The sequence below is a fragment of the Heptranchias perlo genome, chromosome 7, assembly GCF_035084215.1.
Source record: "Heptranchias perlo isolate sHepPer1 chromosome 7, sHepPer1.hap1, whole genome shotgun sequence".
Classification (NCBI taxonomy): Eukaryota; Metazoa; Chordata; class Chondrichthyes; order Hexanchiformes; family Hexanchidae; genus Heptranchias; species Heptranchias perlo.
This window is the reverse complement of record NC_090331.1, coordinates 84488641-84509115: the sequence shown is the minus strand read 5'-3', so window position 1 is coordinate 84509115 and position 20475 is coordinate 84488641. Positions and strand designations below refer to the sequence as shown.

General features: G+C 42.8%; 1 protein-coding gene across 2 annotated transcripts in view; it reads left to right on the top strand.

The window, feature by feature from the left end:
• LOC137323918 (double-stranded RNA-specific editase 1-like) overlaps positions 1-20475 on the top strand; it is a 271806-nt gene that overhangs the window by 81172 nt on the left and 170159 nt on the right. The window contains exon 2 of one of the 2 annotated variants that reach the window (XM_067988003.1): positions 11662-11706. The exons of the other annotated variant lie outside the window; for it this stretch is intronic. Coding sequence (XP_067844104.1) covers positions 11662-11706 — 45 coding nt within the window. The remainder of the gene's footprint in view (positions 1-11661; positions 11707-20475) is intronic. 2 annotated transcript variants of the gene reach the window in all.

Here is a 20475-nt window from a genome sequence, read left to right as displayed (position 1 = left end):
GGGGCAAGTTAAGAAACAAAAGATTGGTCAGGAGTAGCTGTAAATGGCTACAGCAGAACCATTAACAGTACTTGCTGTCTGAAAAAATGGGAGCAGTGGTTATGATCTGAAGTTACTGAAATCAGTGTTGAGTCCAGAAGGTTGTAAAGTGCCTAAAGGAAAGATGAGGTGCTGGTCCTTGAGTTTAAGTTGAGCTTCATTGGAACAGTGTAAGAAGCCGAGGTCAGAGTGGGACGGGGAAGTAAAATGGCAAGCGACCGGCAGGTCAGGGTCATGCTTGTGAGCAGAGCGGAGCTGTTCAGCAAAGCGATCACTCAGTCTGCGTTTGGTCTCCCCAATGTAGAGGAGACCGCATTGTGAGCAGCGAATACAGTATATACTAAATTGAAAGAAGTACAAGTAAATCACTGATTCACCTGGAAGGAGTGTTTGGGGCCCTGGACAGTGGGAAGGAAGAAGGTGAAGGAGCAGGTGTTGTATCGTCTGCGCTCGCACGGGAAGGTGCCGTGGGGAGGAGAGCGAGTCTTGGGGGTGATGGAGGAGTGGACCAGGGTGTCGCGGAGGGAGCAGTCCCTTCGGAATGCTAAAAGGGGAGGGGAAGATGTGTTTGGTGGTGGGATCGAGCTGGAGGTGGCAGAAATGGCGGAGGATGATCCGTTGAATGTGGTGGAAGGTGAGGACAAGGGGGACCCTATTGTGGTTCTGGGAGGGAAGGGGTCAAGGCAGAAGTGTGGGAAATAGGACGGACATGGTCGAGGGCCCTGTCAACTACAGTGGAGGGGAATCTTTGGTTGAGGAGAAATAGTGGAAGCACTGGCGTGGAAAGTGGCATCATCAGAACAAATGAGTGAGAAACTGGGAGAAGGGAATAGAGTCCTTACAGGAAGTGGGATGGGAGGAAGTGTAACCAAGGTAGTTGTGGGAGTCAGTGGGCTTATAATAGATGTTGGTTGACAGCCTATCCTCAGAAATGAGATAGGGAAGGGAAGAGTCGGAGATGGACCATGTGAAGGCGAGGGAAGGGTGGAAATTGGAAGCAAAGTTGATGAAGTTTTCCAGTTCGGGGTGAGAGCAGTAACCAGCACTGTAAGCAGTCATCAATGTACTGGAAAAAGAGGTGAGGGAGGGGACCTTAGTAGGACTGGAACAACGAATGTTGCAAGTATCCCACAAAAAGATAAGCATAGCTGGGTCCCATACGGGTTCCCACATGACACCTTTTATTTGGAGGAAGTGAGTGGAGTCAAAGGAGAAGTTGTTCAACGTAAGAACAAGTTCAGCCAGGTGAAGGAGGGTGGTGGTGGATGGGGACTGGTTGGGCCTCCATTCAAGATAGAAACGGCGGGCCCGTAGTTCGTCCTGGTGGGGGATGGAGGTGTAGAGGGACTGGACATCCATGGTGAAAAGGAGATGGTTGGGCTGGGAAACTAGAAACTGTTAAAATGGCGGAGGACGTCAGAAGAGTTACGGATGTAGGTAAGAAGAGACTGAACAAGGGGAGAATAAATAGAGTCGAGACAGGAGGAAGTAAGTTCCGTGAGACAAGAACAGACTGAAATGATGGGTCTCCCAGGGCAGTCCTGTTTGTGTTTCTTGGGAAGGAGGTAGAAGCGGGGGTGGGGGACTATGAGATTGGAAGCCGTGGGGGGAAGATCTGCATAGGAGATAAGGTCAGTGACGGTCTGGAAACTATGGCTTGATGTTTGGCTGTGGGGTCGTGGTGTAGGGGGAGGTGCCGGAGAGTTGGCGTTCAGCCTTCGCAAGGTAGAGGTTTGTTCACCACACAACAACAGCGCCGCCCTTGTCAGCAGGTTTAGTGACGATGTCAGTGTTAAACCTGAGAGAACGGAGTGCTGTCAGTTCAGAGGGAGGTTGGTTCGAGTGAGTGAAGGGAGTGGAGAAATTGAGACGGCCGACGTCACGCCGGCAGTTCGCTATGAAAAGATCGAGAGAGGGTAAGAGACCAGAGGGAGGGGTTCAGGTGGGACGAGAATTCTCAAGACAGGAGAAAGGGTCCGCTGTGCTGGGGGAGGACTCCAGGCCAAAGAAGTGGGCATGGAGGTGAAGGCGACGGATGGAGAGCTCAGCATCGTGTCTAGCTTGCAATTCATCGACATGGGGGCGAAAGGGGATGAAGCTAAGGCCTTTGCTGAGGACTGATCGTTCGGTGTCAGAGGGAATGGTGAAAACACGATAAAGGGTGAGATTGGAGGGCGGGATGGGGTCAGAGTGATGGGGAAGAAGAAGCAGTAGGGGTGTTGGGATCTAAGAGTTGTTGAAGCTTGCGGTCTTCGACACCTGAAAGGAAGAAGAAGAGTTTTTTGTTAAAGTGTTGGTTGAGATAAAGGATGAGCATTTATGATCATTTTCAAAATATATGTGTGTTAATATGATGTAAGGGTCGGATCCTTGTAACATCCTCCACAATCACATAGCCTGCTGACACTTGCCTCGCATAATGGATTACACAATGAAAAATAATCTATTTCTGCAAGGCTTTGAAGTGTTCGGGTGACTCTAGAAACTTACCTTGGTGTGAGTGCCTTTAGGAGAGGGGGCACAAGCAGGGCCTACCTAGCTCTTGAAACAGCAAAATGAATTCTCTTCATACTCAAAAGAAGGGGTTGTATGCTTGGGCAATTGCTGAATGTTTAATTGCCTACCATCATTTTAAATTAGAAATTAAGCATTTGAAGGAACCATTCCAGACAGGAACAAGGATCCAAAGCATCCGTGTCCAAACTACAGCCTGGGAGCCACATGAAACTACCAAGTCCTAGGAATCCAATTTTCAAAGCCCAGGCAACTTTATTCCACATTTATTTGCATTTCTTGCTGGTTTGTCCTGTTTGAATTTGGGGCCTGGAGATTTAGAAAAGTCAGCACTGTTGCCTCATTGTTGAATAAATCCTGTAGTTGACAACCAAGATTTGATTGTACCAGCAATTTGAAATGTATGTTTAAAAAAATATTGAGAATGTGGATTTAAACTTGCTATGTGGCCTCTGAGGCTCTATCTCTATATGATGCACAAGGACAAAAAAGTTAAACATCCCTGGTCTACAGCATGAATCTGGGGGCAAATTTGGTTCCGGTATAGTTGTGTCTTCCAGGATGAGCTTCTGAGCTGCATGTATTTGCAAGTTCTTGAGGTGGTGTTCCATTTGCTTAGTAGTTACCTGGAGCGAGATGCAAGAAGATTCCAGATTATTTGGCAGTGAAGTGAACACAATATCCTGCAGTGTTTGTTGACAGATAATCTGTTGTTCCAATGACTCGTCCTGTTTGCAAACCTTTTGTGCGCGATTAAAACATGTGTATGCTTGACTGACTTCCCTTGTTGAGGATGTGATAGCAACAGAATTTGGAATCTCTTTGATCTTATTCCAGATGATCATGTAGATTGGCGTGTCGTGATGGTAACGGGCCTTGTTATGAAGCAAAAAGCAGCAGTTGTCATTTGATCCTTTTGTATTAAGTAAGCCCCCAACATAAAGTGATGACTAAAACAATTCTGAAAAGCTTGGATTCAGTATTAACTTTAAAAAAAGGCTGTTTCCCCCCTCTGCCCCACATCCCTCTCAATGCAGTGCAGCAGTCGATCAATTGACTAGATTGAACCTGGGCTGGGATGTTCACGTTGAGCTACAATTTCCAGAAGTTCAGCTCATCTAAAAAGAGAAATGTTTTAAATGAAGAACTGTAATTGTTTCTAGATTGATGATACGCAAGACTTCAGTACCATGCAGCATTGGTGCTACCATTATTTTGTCAGCATTGTGATTTTTAAAATTAAATGGGCACCCAGATGCTCAGAAGTGTGGGAGGAATTCTGACTATCTGGTTTTGGAGTGATACTGCCACTTGAACAAATTTTGGTGAGGTTCTTGTTTGGAGTCTGAAGCTTCCTGGGAGCACTTGAAGCAGTGTAACCCTTTGTTCCATAATAATGGCCTCATGTCTTGGTGACTTGGGAGAGGGGTATCCTGGTGACCCGCGTAACCTTGTCATTGACAGGCTGGAGAAATGGTATGACTTCCTTGTCTCTAGAGAATTAAGTGACTGTTATTTTGATTTAAAAAGTACAGGAACCCAGAAAGGTTTTTGGAGTTCTCTATATCCAGTCACAAACATGTATTTCAATTATTGTGGTGGGTGCATTGTTGAACAAGATGACCTTGAACATTGTCAGCTTGTTCGAAACAAGTGGGTATCCCCTTTGTGTACCTAAACTCTTCAGTGCCTTGGTATCTTGATCTGATGTTTTTGCTGTATTATTTCCTGTGTAAATAGAAGTGCAGCTGCATCTCAGAACTGTTATTATTCTTTCTCTTCCTGTATTGAGAGAGTATCCTGTAGGAATGGGATCTCTGACTGTTCAGATCATCTGTGGTGAGCAGAAGGATCAGATGACAAACATCCCTTTTCTTTTAAACTGATGGAAGTACCTGTAAGTTCTGACGATACTTCCTTTAGCTCAGCCTAAACCCTGTTTCAAACCCAATTCCTTTTATTATTTGCTTTGGTTGTCTGAGGACTCTAATCTCAGTCAATGATATTGTTGTTTGTAAATGTGAAAGATCGCATCAGTTAAACTTGAGCAACACTGTTATCAGACCGTGCGTCTGACCTGGGGCAGAATTACAAATTCAGAATGTGCTGATGTAGCAGTGATGAGAGAAATCACTGTTCAGTCAAACCAGTTGCAGTCAAGTGTTGCAAACTAAACATTTTTTTTGCTGCTGACCCTTTGAGAACCAGAGGAGCTTTCAATTTTTGGAAGATTCAGTCCAATTTGGGATACATAGCACTGATTACTATACAGTCCAATTGGATAAATACCTCGGGAGTTATTGTAAATTTGTCAGAGTTCAACATTAGCCAATAATGAAGATTGAGTAGACCTACAGAGCCCAAATCCCTTTACTAGATTACTACTTTTTAAATACTCGGTGATATTTTTAGCACGATAAATTTCGAGGACGGGTTGCATAAACTTGATTTATATTCCCTTAAGTTCAGATGGTTGAGGGGTGATCTAATCGAGGTGTTTAAATTGATAAAGGGATTCGATAGGGTAGATAGAGAAACTATTTTCTCTGGTGGGGGAATCCCGAACAAGGGGGCATCATAAAATTAGAGCTAGGCCACTTAGAAGTGAAATTGGGAAGCACTTTTTTTGCACAAAAGGTAGTAGAAATCCTCTACCTCTCCTCCTTTTAAGACGTTCCTTAAAAACTACCGTTGTGACCAAGCTTTCGGTTTTGTTTCCTAATATCTCCTTATGTGGCTCGGTATCAAATTTTGTTTGATAACGCTCCTGTGAAGCACCTTGGGACATTTTACTATGTTAAAGGCGTTCTATAAATGCAGGTGGTTGTTGTTGTTCCCACCTGATTCTACCCCTGGATTTCAATGCTGTGATGAGCTTCAGAAGCTGTTCCTTGCTTTTATATGTATGTACTCCCCCCCCCCCCCCCCCCCCCCCCACCCCCACCATGAGGAGAGGTTGAGTAGAAAGGGCCTGTACTCTCTGGAGTTTAGAAGAATGAGAGGTGATCTCATTGAAACATATGCGATTCTGAGGGGGCTGGACAGGGTAGATGCTGTGAGGTTGATTCCCCTGGCTAGAGAATCTAGAACGAGGAGTCATAGTCTCAGGATAAGGGATCAGCCATTTAAGAATGAGATGAGGAGGAATTTTTTTCACTTAGAGGATGGTGAATCCTTGGAATTCTCTACCCCAGAGGGCTGTGGATGCTGAGTGGTTGAGTATATTCAAGGCTGAGATCGATAGATTTTTGGGCTCTAGGGGCATCAAGGGATATGGGGATCAGGCAGGAAAGTGGAGTTGAGGCCAAAGATCAGTCATGATCTTATTGAATGGCAGAATAGGCTCGAGGGGCCGTATGGCTTACTCCTGCTTCTATTTCTTATGTTCTTATTTCAGTTTTGAATTTATATTGGACATGTAGTAATTTGGAGGGAGCTCCACATTTAACTTGGCACTAATGCCAAGTACATATGCTAATAAGTTTGTCTTGAAGGCTACCACAAACTTTGCACAGAGCATCTTTTTGGGCCCGTCTCATTGAGTGTGACCTCCTTTTATTCAACGAGCAGTGCGGATGATTTGTGCCAACTTGTATTGTGAGAAACTGATACAAAACCTTCTGTTGCCAGTCAGAAAGGTACGTTAACCTTGTGGCCTCACGAGTGCCAGGAAACCAGTGTGCAGAGTTGGAAGTCCCAAGGTCAACTGGTGAGCTACCCCTTCAGCCCATGTCAGCACAGCACAGAAGGCAAGGATAGAGAGGTTGGTTGTATTAAATGTGGCAGAGAAAGCTGAAGATCTTTCTTGAGGCACAGTCAGGGAGACAAAATGCAGCTTTAAGATGAGATTGCTGGTTCTGCAGGTCACAGCTGATGTGGGAAAGATGTCATGTTTCTAGCACCTGACCATGGTATATTTGAGGCATAGGAGTTGAGGGACAAGAGATGTTACTTTCATGTAACCAGCGAAAACTGTGCAAACAATACAATTCCTTGTTTGTAGAAATAAAGTTGGTTCCTTGATTAAAGCACTACACACTTGAACATGTACAAATGCTAGGTGGATGTATGTACTTTTGTTGGTGTGTGTATGAAGTATTGCATAATATTGATGATCCTTTCTTGTCTTCTGTTTCCAAGTATGTTTGTGAAATCTGCATTTTGTTATATTGAATTAAGTGATTTCCCTGTTAGTTTACACTTTGTACATGTTGATGCAAATCTGCCACCTATTTGTTTGCTATAAACAACCTTCTCCCTGCACAGATGTTTTCAGAAATTAGGGCCATTAACTGAAGTGATTAGGGTATGGCTGGAATTTTGCTTGTACATGCATTTGTAGCCATGTTGATTCTGTACATTGTCCTCTGAAACAGTCTTGGAGCCACATACGTTAATGAAGTCACCTCTTCTTTTATTCTGGAGCATAGATGCATTTAAGGGGAAGTTAGATGAACACATGAGGGAGAAAGGAATAGAAGGATATGTTGATGGGGTTAGATGGAGGGTGGGAGGAGGCTCGTATGGAGCTTAAATACTGGCATGGACCTGTCAGGCCGAATGGCCTATTTCTGTGTTGTACATTCAATGTATACAATGTTTTCCATTTTGTGACTCCGTCGTAAGGTATCTCTAAAGTGTAACCTCAAAATGACAGGGCATGGATAAATCATTAAAATGTTTTAACCATTGAGTAATTGAGCCTTCTGAATCCTTGTATGCTCTCAAGGTCGTCCTGAGGGGGTGTATGTGGTTTGTTTAATGTTAGAAACAGATTCAAGTCAGGCCTTCTGATCTACCTTTGTAAAGCTTCAAATCATTCAGATTTAGAATACAAAGGATCATAACCATTGCAGGGACAACTTTATTGAAGAGAATTCTGCACAAGTGCAGCAAGTAACTATTGATTACTGTTCACATTGCTTTATTCTAACAAAGTTTGTCAGCTCCAACCTGTTCAAATTAGTCAAGTTTGATTCTGTATTGCACTCACGGATGAATAAAATCCCTTCCTCCTTGTATTCGGTATTGTATGTATATCACCGTTCCTTCATCGTCACCGGGTCAGAATTCTGGAACTTCCTACCTGAAGGCACTGTGGGCGCACCTTCACCACACGAACTGCAGCAGTTCAAGAAGAAGGCTCACCACCACCTTCTCGAGGGCAACTAGAAATGGGCAATAAATGACAGCCATGCCAGCTATGCCCATATCCCAAGAATGAATATTAAAAAAAATTTAAGTCACTAAACCAGGTGGTAGTTATATTTGAGGAAAAAACTTTAGGTAAACATGCAGCTAACTGTATCATTTTCATTAGTCACGAATGATTCATTATGTCTGTTATAGGGCATATTTAAGTATCCCCTAAATAAGGCATATTTTAAGCTTTTCGCTTTATTGTGTGATGTAATTAGACTATCTGGAATATCTGGTTTCTTAACTCATGAGATCTTCATGACTCGCTTTGCCACTTATGAATTTATCTGATTTTCCTGCTGGGATAATTTGGGGTATTGCTCTGACTATCACACTCTCCTTACTTTGTGCTTAAGATACATTTTAAGATGTATTTACAAGTGAGATTCATTTGTGAAAGCTATTGGGTTAGGCTGTCCAGTTGTCACAGCTGCCTCAGTCTTGTATGCAGTATCTTGTAATTTAAATAGTGCACTTATGTGCTTCTATGATGTAAGCTGGTTTGTGTGTTTGAGAGCTCGATTGAAAAATATAAAGTCCCTCCTATGACCTTGTTCTGTGTTCACTGAATTGACTGTTTGGATTTGCCTTGTCTGAGGATGCATTAATCGTGGGCATGGTTTCTAAGTTCATCTGCACCATCTTGTGGCCACTTTGAGGTATGATCTTGTGATAAATTGAGAGGGGTTCACACTCACTTAATTTTGATATGGAGGATTATACCAGAAAATCATCCTGTATAATGTGACCTCATAAAGACTTTTTTTCTGATTATCTCTTTCCTACTGTAAGGAATGTGATTTCCTTCAAAATGTGGATGGACAGTTAAATGCTAGTGTTTTGTACATCCACTTCTTTTGAATAATTAATCAATGTCATGTCACATTCTCTTGTATTTTAAAATTATTTGCAAATGCAGATGTTGGAAAAGGATTATGGTGAGTGTATTTTTACAGGATTATGTTCATGTACAAAATGAATTGTTTTTCTGCCAGTGATGCTGTTCTTTGGCATTGAGGAGCCAGTAACACACTCTCAGCTGTATGGTTCTGGTGTGATTCATTTTTGTCCACTGACTTTCTGATTTTAAAACAAGTTAGTCCTAATTCTTCATTACTTAGACTAAAAAGGACTTGTGTTGACGAGACTGGCTGTAAAATGTTATTTTTAATGTATGCAACAGTGCTACCTGCTGGCTGAACAGATGACCAGCATGTGGGCAGTTCAGTAAATATTAGTAATATTGCAGTCGGACCAAATGGACCCAAAGTGTTATCAGCACCATACTTTTTTCTGTGGGAATGTAGTCTTTTGGATAAAATGTCATGTTAATCGTTTTTCTAATACTTTTTTAAATACTTTCATGTTGCTACAAAATGACCTATATCCAACCTCTTCATGACCAACCTATGGGTGAATTTGCAACAGAAGAGTTGAGCAATAAAGCTTGTGATTTTTTTTTTTCTCTCCTCTTCACTTTTTCTTCCTTTTTAGCCCAGTAAGATGAACAACATTCTGGCTGTGAAAACAGTATCTTGGCACTGACTGCCATCAGAGTTATTTTAGAGTGGTTAAAAATTGATTTTAATGAAGATAGTGATGTGTATTTTCTCTTATCGTGGACATTCCCACTGACCATTTATAGCCTTTCCTCTCCATAATTTTGTAGATTAATGGCTTTTATGATGGAGACCATTCATTCATCTGCTTCCTCCCCATCCTTTTCGCTGGCCCAATAAACCAACCTCCCCCCAGTCTTGGTTTGTCACTTTACTGGTTGTTAATAAAGTACACACAAGAGTATTAATTAACAAATATTACTCCTTAAATTTTATACTTTTTTTTTTAAGAGAGAAATTATTTTGCTTAATTTGTAAGTAGAATTAGTAATATCAGGCATAACTAAACAAACATTACAACAGTGACACTTTAAAAAATACTTCATTGGCTGCAAAGTGCTTTGGGATGTCCTGAGTTTGTGAAAGGCGCTGTGTAAACACAAGTTCTTAATTTGTTTCTAACCAAGCATTTCTAATCCCAATGTTTCTTTGCACTGATGCTGCAATTATAATGTAAATACAGCCTCAATTTGATGTGGATAATTGATATCTCTATGGATTTCTTCATAGAGAATAGAGTTTTTGTATATGTATTTTATAACAAGCATATTTTGAAAAATGCAAATGAAAGTTAGTTTTCAAAAGTTAACCTCGATATAAGTCCTTGTGTGTTTTGTTGTGCTGGGAGTTATCTTTGGTCACCAGGATCCTGGAATAGTGGGTGGTTTCGGCAGAGGAGAGTAAGGCCCTGATGGTGCTTGACATCCAGCCCGATCTGGTGATGGATGGCTAAACCAATTGTGTGCTAGAAGCATTCAAGTATGTACCTCTTGAAGACTCCTTTGGCTCAGCGTCCATTATTTCTCTGTGAAGTGCCTTTGGATGTTTTTCTAAGTTATAGTCCCTACATTGACCCTAGCCCATCCCTCTTTTTCTCTTTCTCTCTGCAATATCGCCTGCCTCTGCCCCAACCTCTGATTGTTCATGCGTTTGTCAGCTGCAGACTCGATTACTCTAATGCTGTCCTGGCTGGCCCCTCATCCTTCGCAAACTTCAGTAGTTTTGTTTTGTTGGTTTTTTTTGCCTGCTGGACGCCAAGACTAAATTTTCTTGTTTTCCTGTTATGCAGGAAACTTAGTTGACACAAAGGCAGTTCCGTTCAGGTCGCTATCTGATATACAGCTTTCCAGTATTTAGTGGATTCCAGTTTGCCTCTTCCTGTGCTCAGCGCAGCATCCGCTCCCACACTGAATGCTTAAGTGAGGAACATTAAATTTCATGGAGATTGTTTTGTAACATTCTTATTTTATGAGATAGATCCGCTGTTGCTTTTGCCAGGGGTTGGGTGGGGTGGGGAACAGGGAGAACAGTGTTCCAAATCTCACATAATATATATTGAGGGACGGGGAGAAGAGGACTACCAGCGGACAGAATGTTCCTGTATTTCACTGCACTGAAAGCATTTCTGTATGGTCCAGCTAGAAACTTTTTTCAATTCTTGTAAGATTTGATTCATTTAAATGTTGATGAATGTTATTCGCTTATATCTCTCTCCATTTTTTTCTTCTCTGCACTTTTAAAGTGTTCCAATGTGGTGAATATGATATAAACACAAGTTATTTAAAGCAGCATTAACAAACTCCTGCTCCTGCTAATTTCATTTTTACATATTTGGAGTTGACGACTAGAGATTTGCAACTGCAGCATGATTCCAGAGGAAGACTGAATAGTGTTAATGTCAGGCAGAAAATACTGCTATTCAATATTGCTGGAGACTCGTGTTACACATCAGTGGGGTCACTGATGCAGTGGAGACACTGGCCCTTCATTGCAGTGTCGAATCTGTTTTTATGATGAACGTGATGGTCTTGCCATTTGTCCAACTTGAACTCGATTCATTGGGTGCATTCCTTATTGCTTGCCCATCAGTACTTCCCTGTGTTTCACTGTGGCTTTTTGACTATTTCCCTATTTGGCTATTTCCCTATTTGGCTTTTATTGTAGACAAAAAATAATTTAGTTGCATGCAGCTTTTAATCAAGATAAACTTTGCACTGCTAATTTGAGCAAGGTGACTGGGTTCCTTCAACAGGCCTGTCAAGTCTCTCAAATTTAGAATGTGACTCATTTTTGTTTTTAAAATTGGAGTTACTGAGTTGATGTATCTTACTTTGAAAATAAACTCAGCTCCTTGTATTTAAATGGGTTTGTGTTCTGTCTCGCACTGTTTAAAATCCTAAACCTCAAGCCTAAAATTTCCTCGAAGTTGTGGGCTCTTTTCTTCAGATATGCAAGGGTAGCAATGCTGTTAGACCATATTTTGTTACGCAACTATTCTCTTTCTTTGCAGATTATTGGACCCAAGATATATTTGGAAAGAAATGGGACCAAGCAGGTATCTCAAAAAAAAATTAATGCTTCAGTTTAAAAACTGGCATCAGAAAAGTATGGACAGATACTTTGGGAGGGATTGTGATGATGCTGCAATTGGCCTGTTTAGTCACCACTGTTGCACCTTTTGTGCTATTCTGTGCAGTATTGAATTTTGTTCTCTATAATATAGTATTTCATTACACAGTTGGGTAATATTGACACCGTTGGCAATTTTGATTCCTTTTTGATTCTGATAAACCTAGATAAATATTTAAAATAAATCATTGTAAAAACACCAAGGCATCTGAATGACATAATTCAGCCATAATTCGTAACTGATAAAAATGTCATGGCATATCGAGCATCGAACATTCTGATCAGAGGAACGCGGATTCACAATTCAGAGGCGGCATGGTGATGGAAAGAATGACTTCACCAATAAGGTGCAGTTCAGCTTTAAATGTAGAAGTGTTGAGTAATGTAACCTCCCCCTTAGGCACTAATGTCAAATACTGTACCGTTGTTTAATTTGTTCTTGGGATGTGGGCACATTAGCAAGGCAGTATTTATTGCCCATCCCAAGGTGCTCTGAGAGCATTGAGTCACCCATATGGTGTGGAACTGAAGACATATGTAGGCCAGGGAGAGTAGGGGTGGTCGGATCTCATCCTTGAAGCATAGTAATAAACCAGTTTGGTTTTTACAACGATCTGGAGGCTTTTATTTTTTTAATTCGTTCATGGAATTTGGGCATCCCTAATTGCCTAGGAGAAGGTGGTGGTGAGCCGCCTTCTTGAACCACTGCAGTCTGTGTGGTGCAGGTTCTCCCACAGTGTTGTTAGGTAGGGAGTTCCAGGATTTTGACCCAGCGACGTTGAAGGAACGGCGATATATTTCCAAGTCGGGATGGTGTGTGACTTGGAGGGGAACGTGCAGGTGGTGTTGTTCCCATGTGCCTGCTGCCCTTGTCCTTCTAGGTGGTAGAGGTCGCAGGTTTGGGAGGTGCTGTCGAAGAAGCCTTGGCGAGTTGCTGCAGTGCATCCTGTGGATGGTACACACTGCAGCCACAGTGCGCCGGTGGTGAAGGGAGTGAATGTTTAGGGTGGTGGATGGGGTGCCAATCAAGTGGGCTGCTTTGTCCTGGATAGTGTTGCGCTTCTTGAGTGTTGTTGGAGCTGCACTCATCCAGGCAAGTGGAGAGTATTCCATCACACTCCTGACTTGTGCCTTGTGGATGGTGGAAAGGCTTTGGGGAGTCAGGGATATGTCTTCAGTTCCACACCATATGGGTGACTCAATGCTCTCAGAGCACCTTGGAATGGGTAATAAATACTGCCTTGCTAGTGTGCCCACATCCCAAGAACAAATTAAACAGTGGTACAATATTTGACATTCGTGCCTAAGGGGGAGGTTACATTACTCAAACATTTTTATATTTAAAGCTGAACTGCACCTTATTGGTGAAGTCATTCTTTCCATCACCATGCCTCCTCTGAATTGTGAATCTGCGTTCCTCTGATCAGAATGTCCATTTTCTGGTGATGGCGATTAAATCATCAATTTTTTTTTATCATCAGAATTCAATTTTCTATCTTGCCATGATGGAATTTGAACACTCAACTATTTGAGTTTCTAGTCCAATACCATGGTCACTAGGCTACTATACCTTGGATATGCCGTTGAGAACAATCTTTGAATTTAAACACTTCGATTAGATCACCCCTCAGCATTCTAAACTCTTGGGGATACAAGCCAAGTTTATGCAACCTGTCCTCATAATTTAACCTTTTAAGGCCTGGCATCATTCTAGTGAATCTGCACTGCACCCCCTCCAAGACCAATATATCCTTCCTGAGGTGTGGTGCCCAGAACATGATGTGCCTTTATTTCTCTCTCCTTTTGTGCCCCTTCAAGTTTTTCCCCCCATGAGTATTGCACTCTTTGGTTAATTCCACAATTCTTGTGCAGCCTTCCACTGGCAATGATATCACTGTTGTTTCATAATTTGAAAAAATGCACTCACATTTTCCAAGCTGTTTTATAAATATTTTCTTGTTTTCATTTTTGTCTTCAATTGAATATGGTGTGGAATCTTTATGCAGGATATCAGTTTCAGTGCCAAAGCACTTAATTTTTTTTCAGAACAGTGCTCTATTTCAAAACATGATCTTCAGCTTCTGTGTGAACTGCAGATTTCCAGAATCACCAGCTTGTAACTCAGCATTGATTTAACCTATGAAAAAGGGCATGGCTCTCACAGCCTGAAGGCTGCAAGATTATCTTGAGGACAGGTTGAGTTTGCTTGATTAACATCTTTTCACATGATAGAAATGAGCCTTGGAGATTGCACTGATAAAAGTCTTAAGCATGTACATTGTCTGGTGGAAATATTCAATATCATTGCAGTGGCTCCTATGACAGACCTGGGTGGAGGTGGTTTCTTTTCCATCTCGTTTGAGTATTTGCTTTTTTCTCTCTCTCTCTCTCTATCCAATCTTTCTTTCCCTCTTTTTATTTCTCTTCCTGTACCTGATTTGACATTGAATTCACCCTCGTTCTCAGTCCTTCTGCTGTTTGTTTCCCAATCCTTAAATCTATTGCTTGCCCTGTTTCCCTCACTGCGCCATTATCAGCTCACACTTTCAGCAACTTATTGGGCAAAAATCTTTTGAGCTGAAGGGTGCAGGGCAAGTCTAACTAATGACAGGTGCTGTTAGATGTCTCGCTACAGCAAAATCTGGCCCATTATCTGTTTGTTATTCTTACCTCTGAATGTGTCCTGCAAAGTAGGGGGACACTACTCCCATTCCTCCCACATCCCAGGACTTTCCTCTTTTTTTCTTCCCTCCCCTTAATGTGCTACACACTGACGGACCTGACACGGGATCCCTTTCCCATTGCTCCCTGACCCCAGTTCCACCCTCAATATTACTAACCCACATGGTTCCCCAAGACTGCTACACATGATTTCTCATATTCAGAACCGAGAAAATCTTTTTCTGTGTCCTTGGCTTTGAAAAGTTAGAGATAAAATTAACTATGTAGAAACATAGAAAAATTTATGGCACAGAAGGAGGCCATTCGGCCCATCGTGTTTCTGCCGGTCGAAAAAGAACTACCCAGCCATATCCCATTTTCCAGCCTTTTAGGTTATGCCACCTCAAGTGCATATCGAAGTACTTAGGGTGCCTCCACCACCCTTTCAGGTTGTGAATTCCAGACCCCTACCATTTTCTGGGTGCAAACATTTTTCCTCAGCTCCCCTCTAATCCTTCTACCAATTACTTTAAATCTATGTCCCCTGGTTATTGATCTCTCTGCTAAGGGAAATAGGTCCTTCCTGTCCACTCTATCTAGGCCTCTCATAATTTCATACACATCAATTTAAATCCCCTCAGCCTCCTCTGTTCCAAAGAAAACAACCCCAGCTTTTCCAATCTTTCCTCATAGCTAAAATTCTCCAGTCCTGGTAACATCTTGATTTTACTTTTTGTAGTAATTAAGTACACTGATTTTCTCAATGCAGATATGCACAGAATTATTAAAACTCACGCGTCATGGAATTTGACTTATTCAGTATAAATCAGTGACCTGATGATACATTGTATGTTACATAGTATAAAACAATATAACTTCTGACTCACTTTAGGCAATGCCATGGGAGAGCTGCTGGTATAGTTATGAATATCCAATTGAGTAATATGTATTATGCTTTATTACCAGTTAGTCACTTAGTGAGGTTCAAGTTTATTTTACTAGATAAAGGGCTCCTTTGGTAAATTCTGAGCTATGTTAGCCTTCATCTCAGATATTGCTACATGAAAAAACATCATTGTTAAAATCTCTCTGCAAAGGGACAGATGAATTATGGCTTGATGGCCCTTATTGAGGATACTATACACAAAGCATTTTGGCACTAACAGGATAATCGTACCATATGGTGGATGTGGGTGATGCTGGTAAGGCCACTTTTATTGCCCATCCCTAGGTACCCTGAGGAGGTGATGGTAGGCAGCTGTTTTGGACTACGGCAGTTCTTGCGGTGATGGTGTTCCCACGGTGCTGTTAGTTCGGAAATTAAAACATTTGGCCCAGTGACGATGTAGGGATAGTGGACATATCCAAGTCAGAATGGTTTTGTGATCCAGAGAGGAACTTGTAAGTGTTGGTGATCCTGTGACATTACTGCTCTTACCCTTGGTAGTAGAGGTTGTGGGGGAGGGAGGTTGGTGCTAAAGTAACCTTGGTGAATTGCTATAGTGAATCCTGTGAATATTATCTATTACAGCCACAATCCACAGTTGATGTAGGGGTGAAAATTGAATGTAATGGCTGGGGTGGTGATCAAGTGAATTGCTCTGCCCTGGATGGTGTCGAGCTTCTTGAATATTGTTGCGGCAGGACCCATCCAGGGGTGTGGCGAGTGGTGAGTATTCAACTTCTAACCTGTCTATGGCACAGAGGCTTTGTGGGGTCAGGAGGTAAGCCATTCAGTGCAGAATACCCCACCTCTGCCTTGCTCTCAAAGTCATGATGTTGATATAGCAGATGCAGTTAGGTTTCTGATCAATCTTAACCCCCAAGGCGTTAATGTTGGTTGACTTGGTGATGGTGGGTGCCATTGAAGATTAGGTGAAGGTGGTTGGGCCTTTTCTTCTTCGCGATGGTCATTGCTTGGCACTTGCGCAATGCAAATGTAATCTGTCATTGGTCAGCCCATGCCTACGTTTTGTCCAGGTCCCGCTGTCGGCTGGCATGGGCTGATTCATTATAGGAGTTGTGATTGGAGCCAAATACTCAAATCGTTGGTTAACAGCCCCACTCCTGACCTTATGGCAGTTGGACCGACAACCCTTTCCTGAGGAACCCCTGCAGCAAGGTACTGGGGTTGTGATGATTGGCATTCAGCAGCAAGGACCATCTTCCTTAGTGTCATGTATGACTCCAGCCACAGGAGGGTTTTCTCTTTGACCTTAATTTTGCTCTGGTTCGGTTTCAAATGCTGCCTTGATGTAGAAAGCAGCTATTCACACCTGGCTTTCAGCTGAATGAGGAAGACAGCGAGATTGCCGAGTTCCCAACCTTTGAGATTCAAAATGAAAGTAGCTCGATTTGAAAATTGTTCAATATTTGCAGTTACATAGAATTACATAGAATTTAAGCACAGAAACCGGCCATTCGGCCCAACTGGTCTATGCCTGTGTTTATGCTCCACGCCAGCCTCCTCCCACCTTTCTTCATCTCACCTTAGTTCATCTAAGCCTATCATCTTATCCTTCTATTCCTCTCTCCCTTATGTGTTTACCTACCTTCCCCTTAAATGCATCTATGCTATTCGCCATGGTGTGTATTAGAGCACCACCTGGTGTTAGAACATGGCTTGTGCTGTACTGCTTTGACACACAAACATCAGAGATCCAAAATCACTAGTAAAACCACTTTAAAAGAAGTAGTTCGTGATTACAATTGGGAAATTGAATATCTGAAAGCTGTAGCAAGTTCCACATTCTAACCACCCTCTGGGTAAAATGCAATATTTGGATACTATGTAACATTTACATATACAGTTCACTAGCTGTGAGTCTCGTATCGTAAAGTTGAAACTTTCTTCATGTAACAATTGTAGTAATGTAGAGATTGTCATTTGGATTCTATCTTTCAAGGAAAATTGAAGGTCAGTTTATCAGCAAGGTGCCTGTTGTTTCTGAAGTGAACAGAACCTCCATTGACGTTGATAGGTAAGAAATTATCCAGTTGCATATAATTAGATTAGCAATGTCACCGAACCTGATCTATTGAAGTTCTAAAAGAAACTCAGGTTTAGAGATCCATTGTTGCCAAGTGTGTTCTCAAACACGTTTCCAAAAGAAATGGGAGAAAATTATTGGAGCCCAAATCTTGTTAAATTATATTAGGATTTTCTTTGATTTCAGATATTCAGTTTCCCAATTTTAATCACAAGCTGCTTCTTTTAAAGTGGTTTTACTACTGACGTTGGATCTCTGATGTCTGTGTGTAAAAGTAGTACAGCACTTGCCATGTTCTAACACCAGGTGCTGCTCTAATACACACCACAGCATTGTGCCCTTGATGGACACATTTCAGAGTGGATGAATGCTGGGATTTTTCCCTAACACTCAAATTTGCTAATTTGAATACAGCGAGATTTGCAAACTAAAGACTAGAAATTTGCATAAGGTGTCACCATGGGTTAGATGTGCTAGAAGACCTTTTTTGCAATAAAGCCCAACAATCTCTTGTTTTTCCCACCAGACCCCCTCCCACCCACTATATTAAAAAAAACCTACTTTGTTTTAGAAACTGTGGTAGAACAGTTAGATTTAGAAAAATGACAAATGTAATTGTAAAGCCAATTATATGTGTATAGCATGTATGATATGGGCCTTTCTGGATCCACAAGATATACAGGAGTACACATACATGGTGTTGAAAGGCTACGTTGCTTGGGCAACAGTGGGAGGTACCCATAAACCATGCCATGGCACTGTGGAGGAAGTAGGTTACCCAGGAGGACAAAAAGAAAGGGGGGAAAAGGCGAGTAGCAGTGGTGGGAGATTTAATTATCAGAGGGACAGATGGCCTATTCTGTAGCTGTGATATTCAGTCTCAAATGACATTGAGCATCAAATGGTGTATTGCCTCCCTGGTGCCAAGGTGAAGGATATAGTGGAGCAGGTGGAAAAACTTTTGGAAAGTGAGGGAGAGCAGCCAGAAGTCGTGATCCACGTAGGAACTAATGACTGAGGAAAGAGTAATATGGAGGTTTTATGGAGGCAGTCAAGGCTTCAAGAGCAATACTTCAACGGTGGTAATTTCAGGATTTTTTTTATTCGCTCATGGGATGTGGGCGTCGTTGGCGAGGCCAGCATTTGCTGCCTATCCCTAATTGCCCTTGAGAAGGTGGTGGTGAGCCGCCTTCTTGAACCGCTGCAGTCCGTATGGTGAAGGTTCTCCCACAGTGCTGTTAGGCAGGGAGTTCCAGGATTTTGACCCAGCGACGATGAAGGAACGGCGATATGTTTCCAAGCCGGGATGGTGTGTGACTTGGAGGGGAACGTGCAGGTGGTGTTGTTCCCATATGCCTGCTGCTCTTGTCCTTCTAGGTGGTAGAGGTCGCGGGTTTGAGAGATGCTGTTGAAGAAGCCTTGGCGAGTTGATGCAGTGCATCCTGTGGATGGTACACACTGCAGCCACAGTGCGCCGGTGGTGAAGGGAGTGAATGTTTAGGGTGGTGGATGGGGTGCCAATCAAGCGGGCTGCTTGGTGTCGAGCTTCTTGAGTGTTGTTGGAGCTGCACTCATCCAGGCAATTGGAGAGTATTCCATCACATTCCTGACTTGTGCCTTGTAGACGGTGGAAAGGCTTTGGGGAGTCAGGAGGTGAGTCACTCGCCGCAGAATACTCAACCTCTGACTTGCTCTTGTAGCCATGGTTTTTATATGGCTGGTCCAGTTAAATTTCTGATCAATGGTGACCCCCAGGATGTTGATGGTGGGGGGTTCGGCGATGGTAATGCCATTGAATGTCAAGGGTAGGTGGTTAGACTCTTGTTGGAGATGGTCATTGCCTGGCACTTGTCTGGCGCGAATGTTACTTGCCACTTATGAGCCCAAGCCTGGATGTTGTCCAGGTCTTGCTGCATGCGGGCACGGACTGCTTCATTATCTGAGGGATTGCGAATGGAACTGAACACTGTGCAGTCATCAGCGAACATCCCTATTTCTGATGTTATGATAGAGGGAAGATAATTGATGAAGCAGCTGAAGATGGTTGGGCCTAGGACACTGCCCTGAGGAACTCCTGCAGCAATGTCCTGGGGCTGAGATGATTGGCCTCCAACAACCACTATCATCTTCCTTTGTGCTAGGTATGACTCCAGCCACTGGAGAGCTTTCCCCCTGATTCCCATTGACTTCAATTTTACGAGGGCTCCTTGGTGCCACACTCGGTCAAATGCTGCCTTGATGTCAAGAGTAGTCACTCTCACTTCACCTCTGGAATTCAGCTCTTTTGTCCATGTTTGAACCAAGGCTGTAATGAGGTCTGGAGCCGAGTGGTTGTGGCGGAACCCAAACTGAGCATCAGTGAGCAGGTTATTGGTGAGTAAGTGCCGCTTGATAGCACTGTCGACGACACTTTTCATCACTTTGCTGATGATTGAGAGTAGACTGATGGGGCGGTAATTGGCTGGATTGGATTTGTCCTGCTTTTTGTGGACAGGGCACACCTGGCGTGAATGTTACTTGCCACTTATGAGCCACATTGTTGGGTTGATGCCAGTGTTGTAGCTGTACTGAAACAGCTTGGCTACAGGCACGGCTAGTTCTGGGGCACAAGTCTTCAGCACTGTAGCCGGGATGTTGTCAGGGCCCGTAGCCTTTGCTGTATCCAGTGTACTTAGCCGTTTCTTGATATCACGTGGAGTGAATGGAATTGACTGAAGACTGGCTTCTGTAATGGTGGGGATATCGGGAGGAGGCCGAGATGGATCATCTACTCGGCACTTCTGGCTGAAGATGGTTGCAAACGCTTCAGCTTTGTCTTTTGCACTCACGTGCTGGACTCTGCCATCATTGAGGATGGGGATGTTTACAGAGCCTCCTCCTCCCGTTAGTTGTTTAATTGTCCACCACCATTCCCGATTAGACAAGGACAGGTCCGATTCATTAATGTGAGGCTTGAGAGATGGTGCAGGAAGGAGGGTTTCAGATTCCTAGGACATTGGGATTAGTTCAGGGAAGGAAAGCTATTCAGGAGGGATAGACTTCAC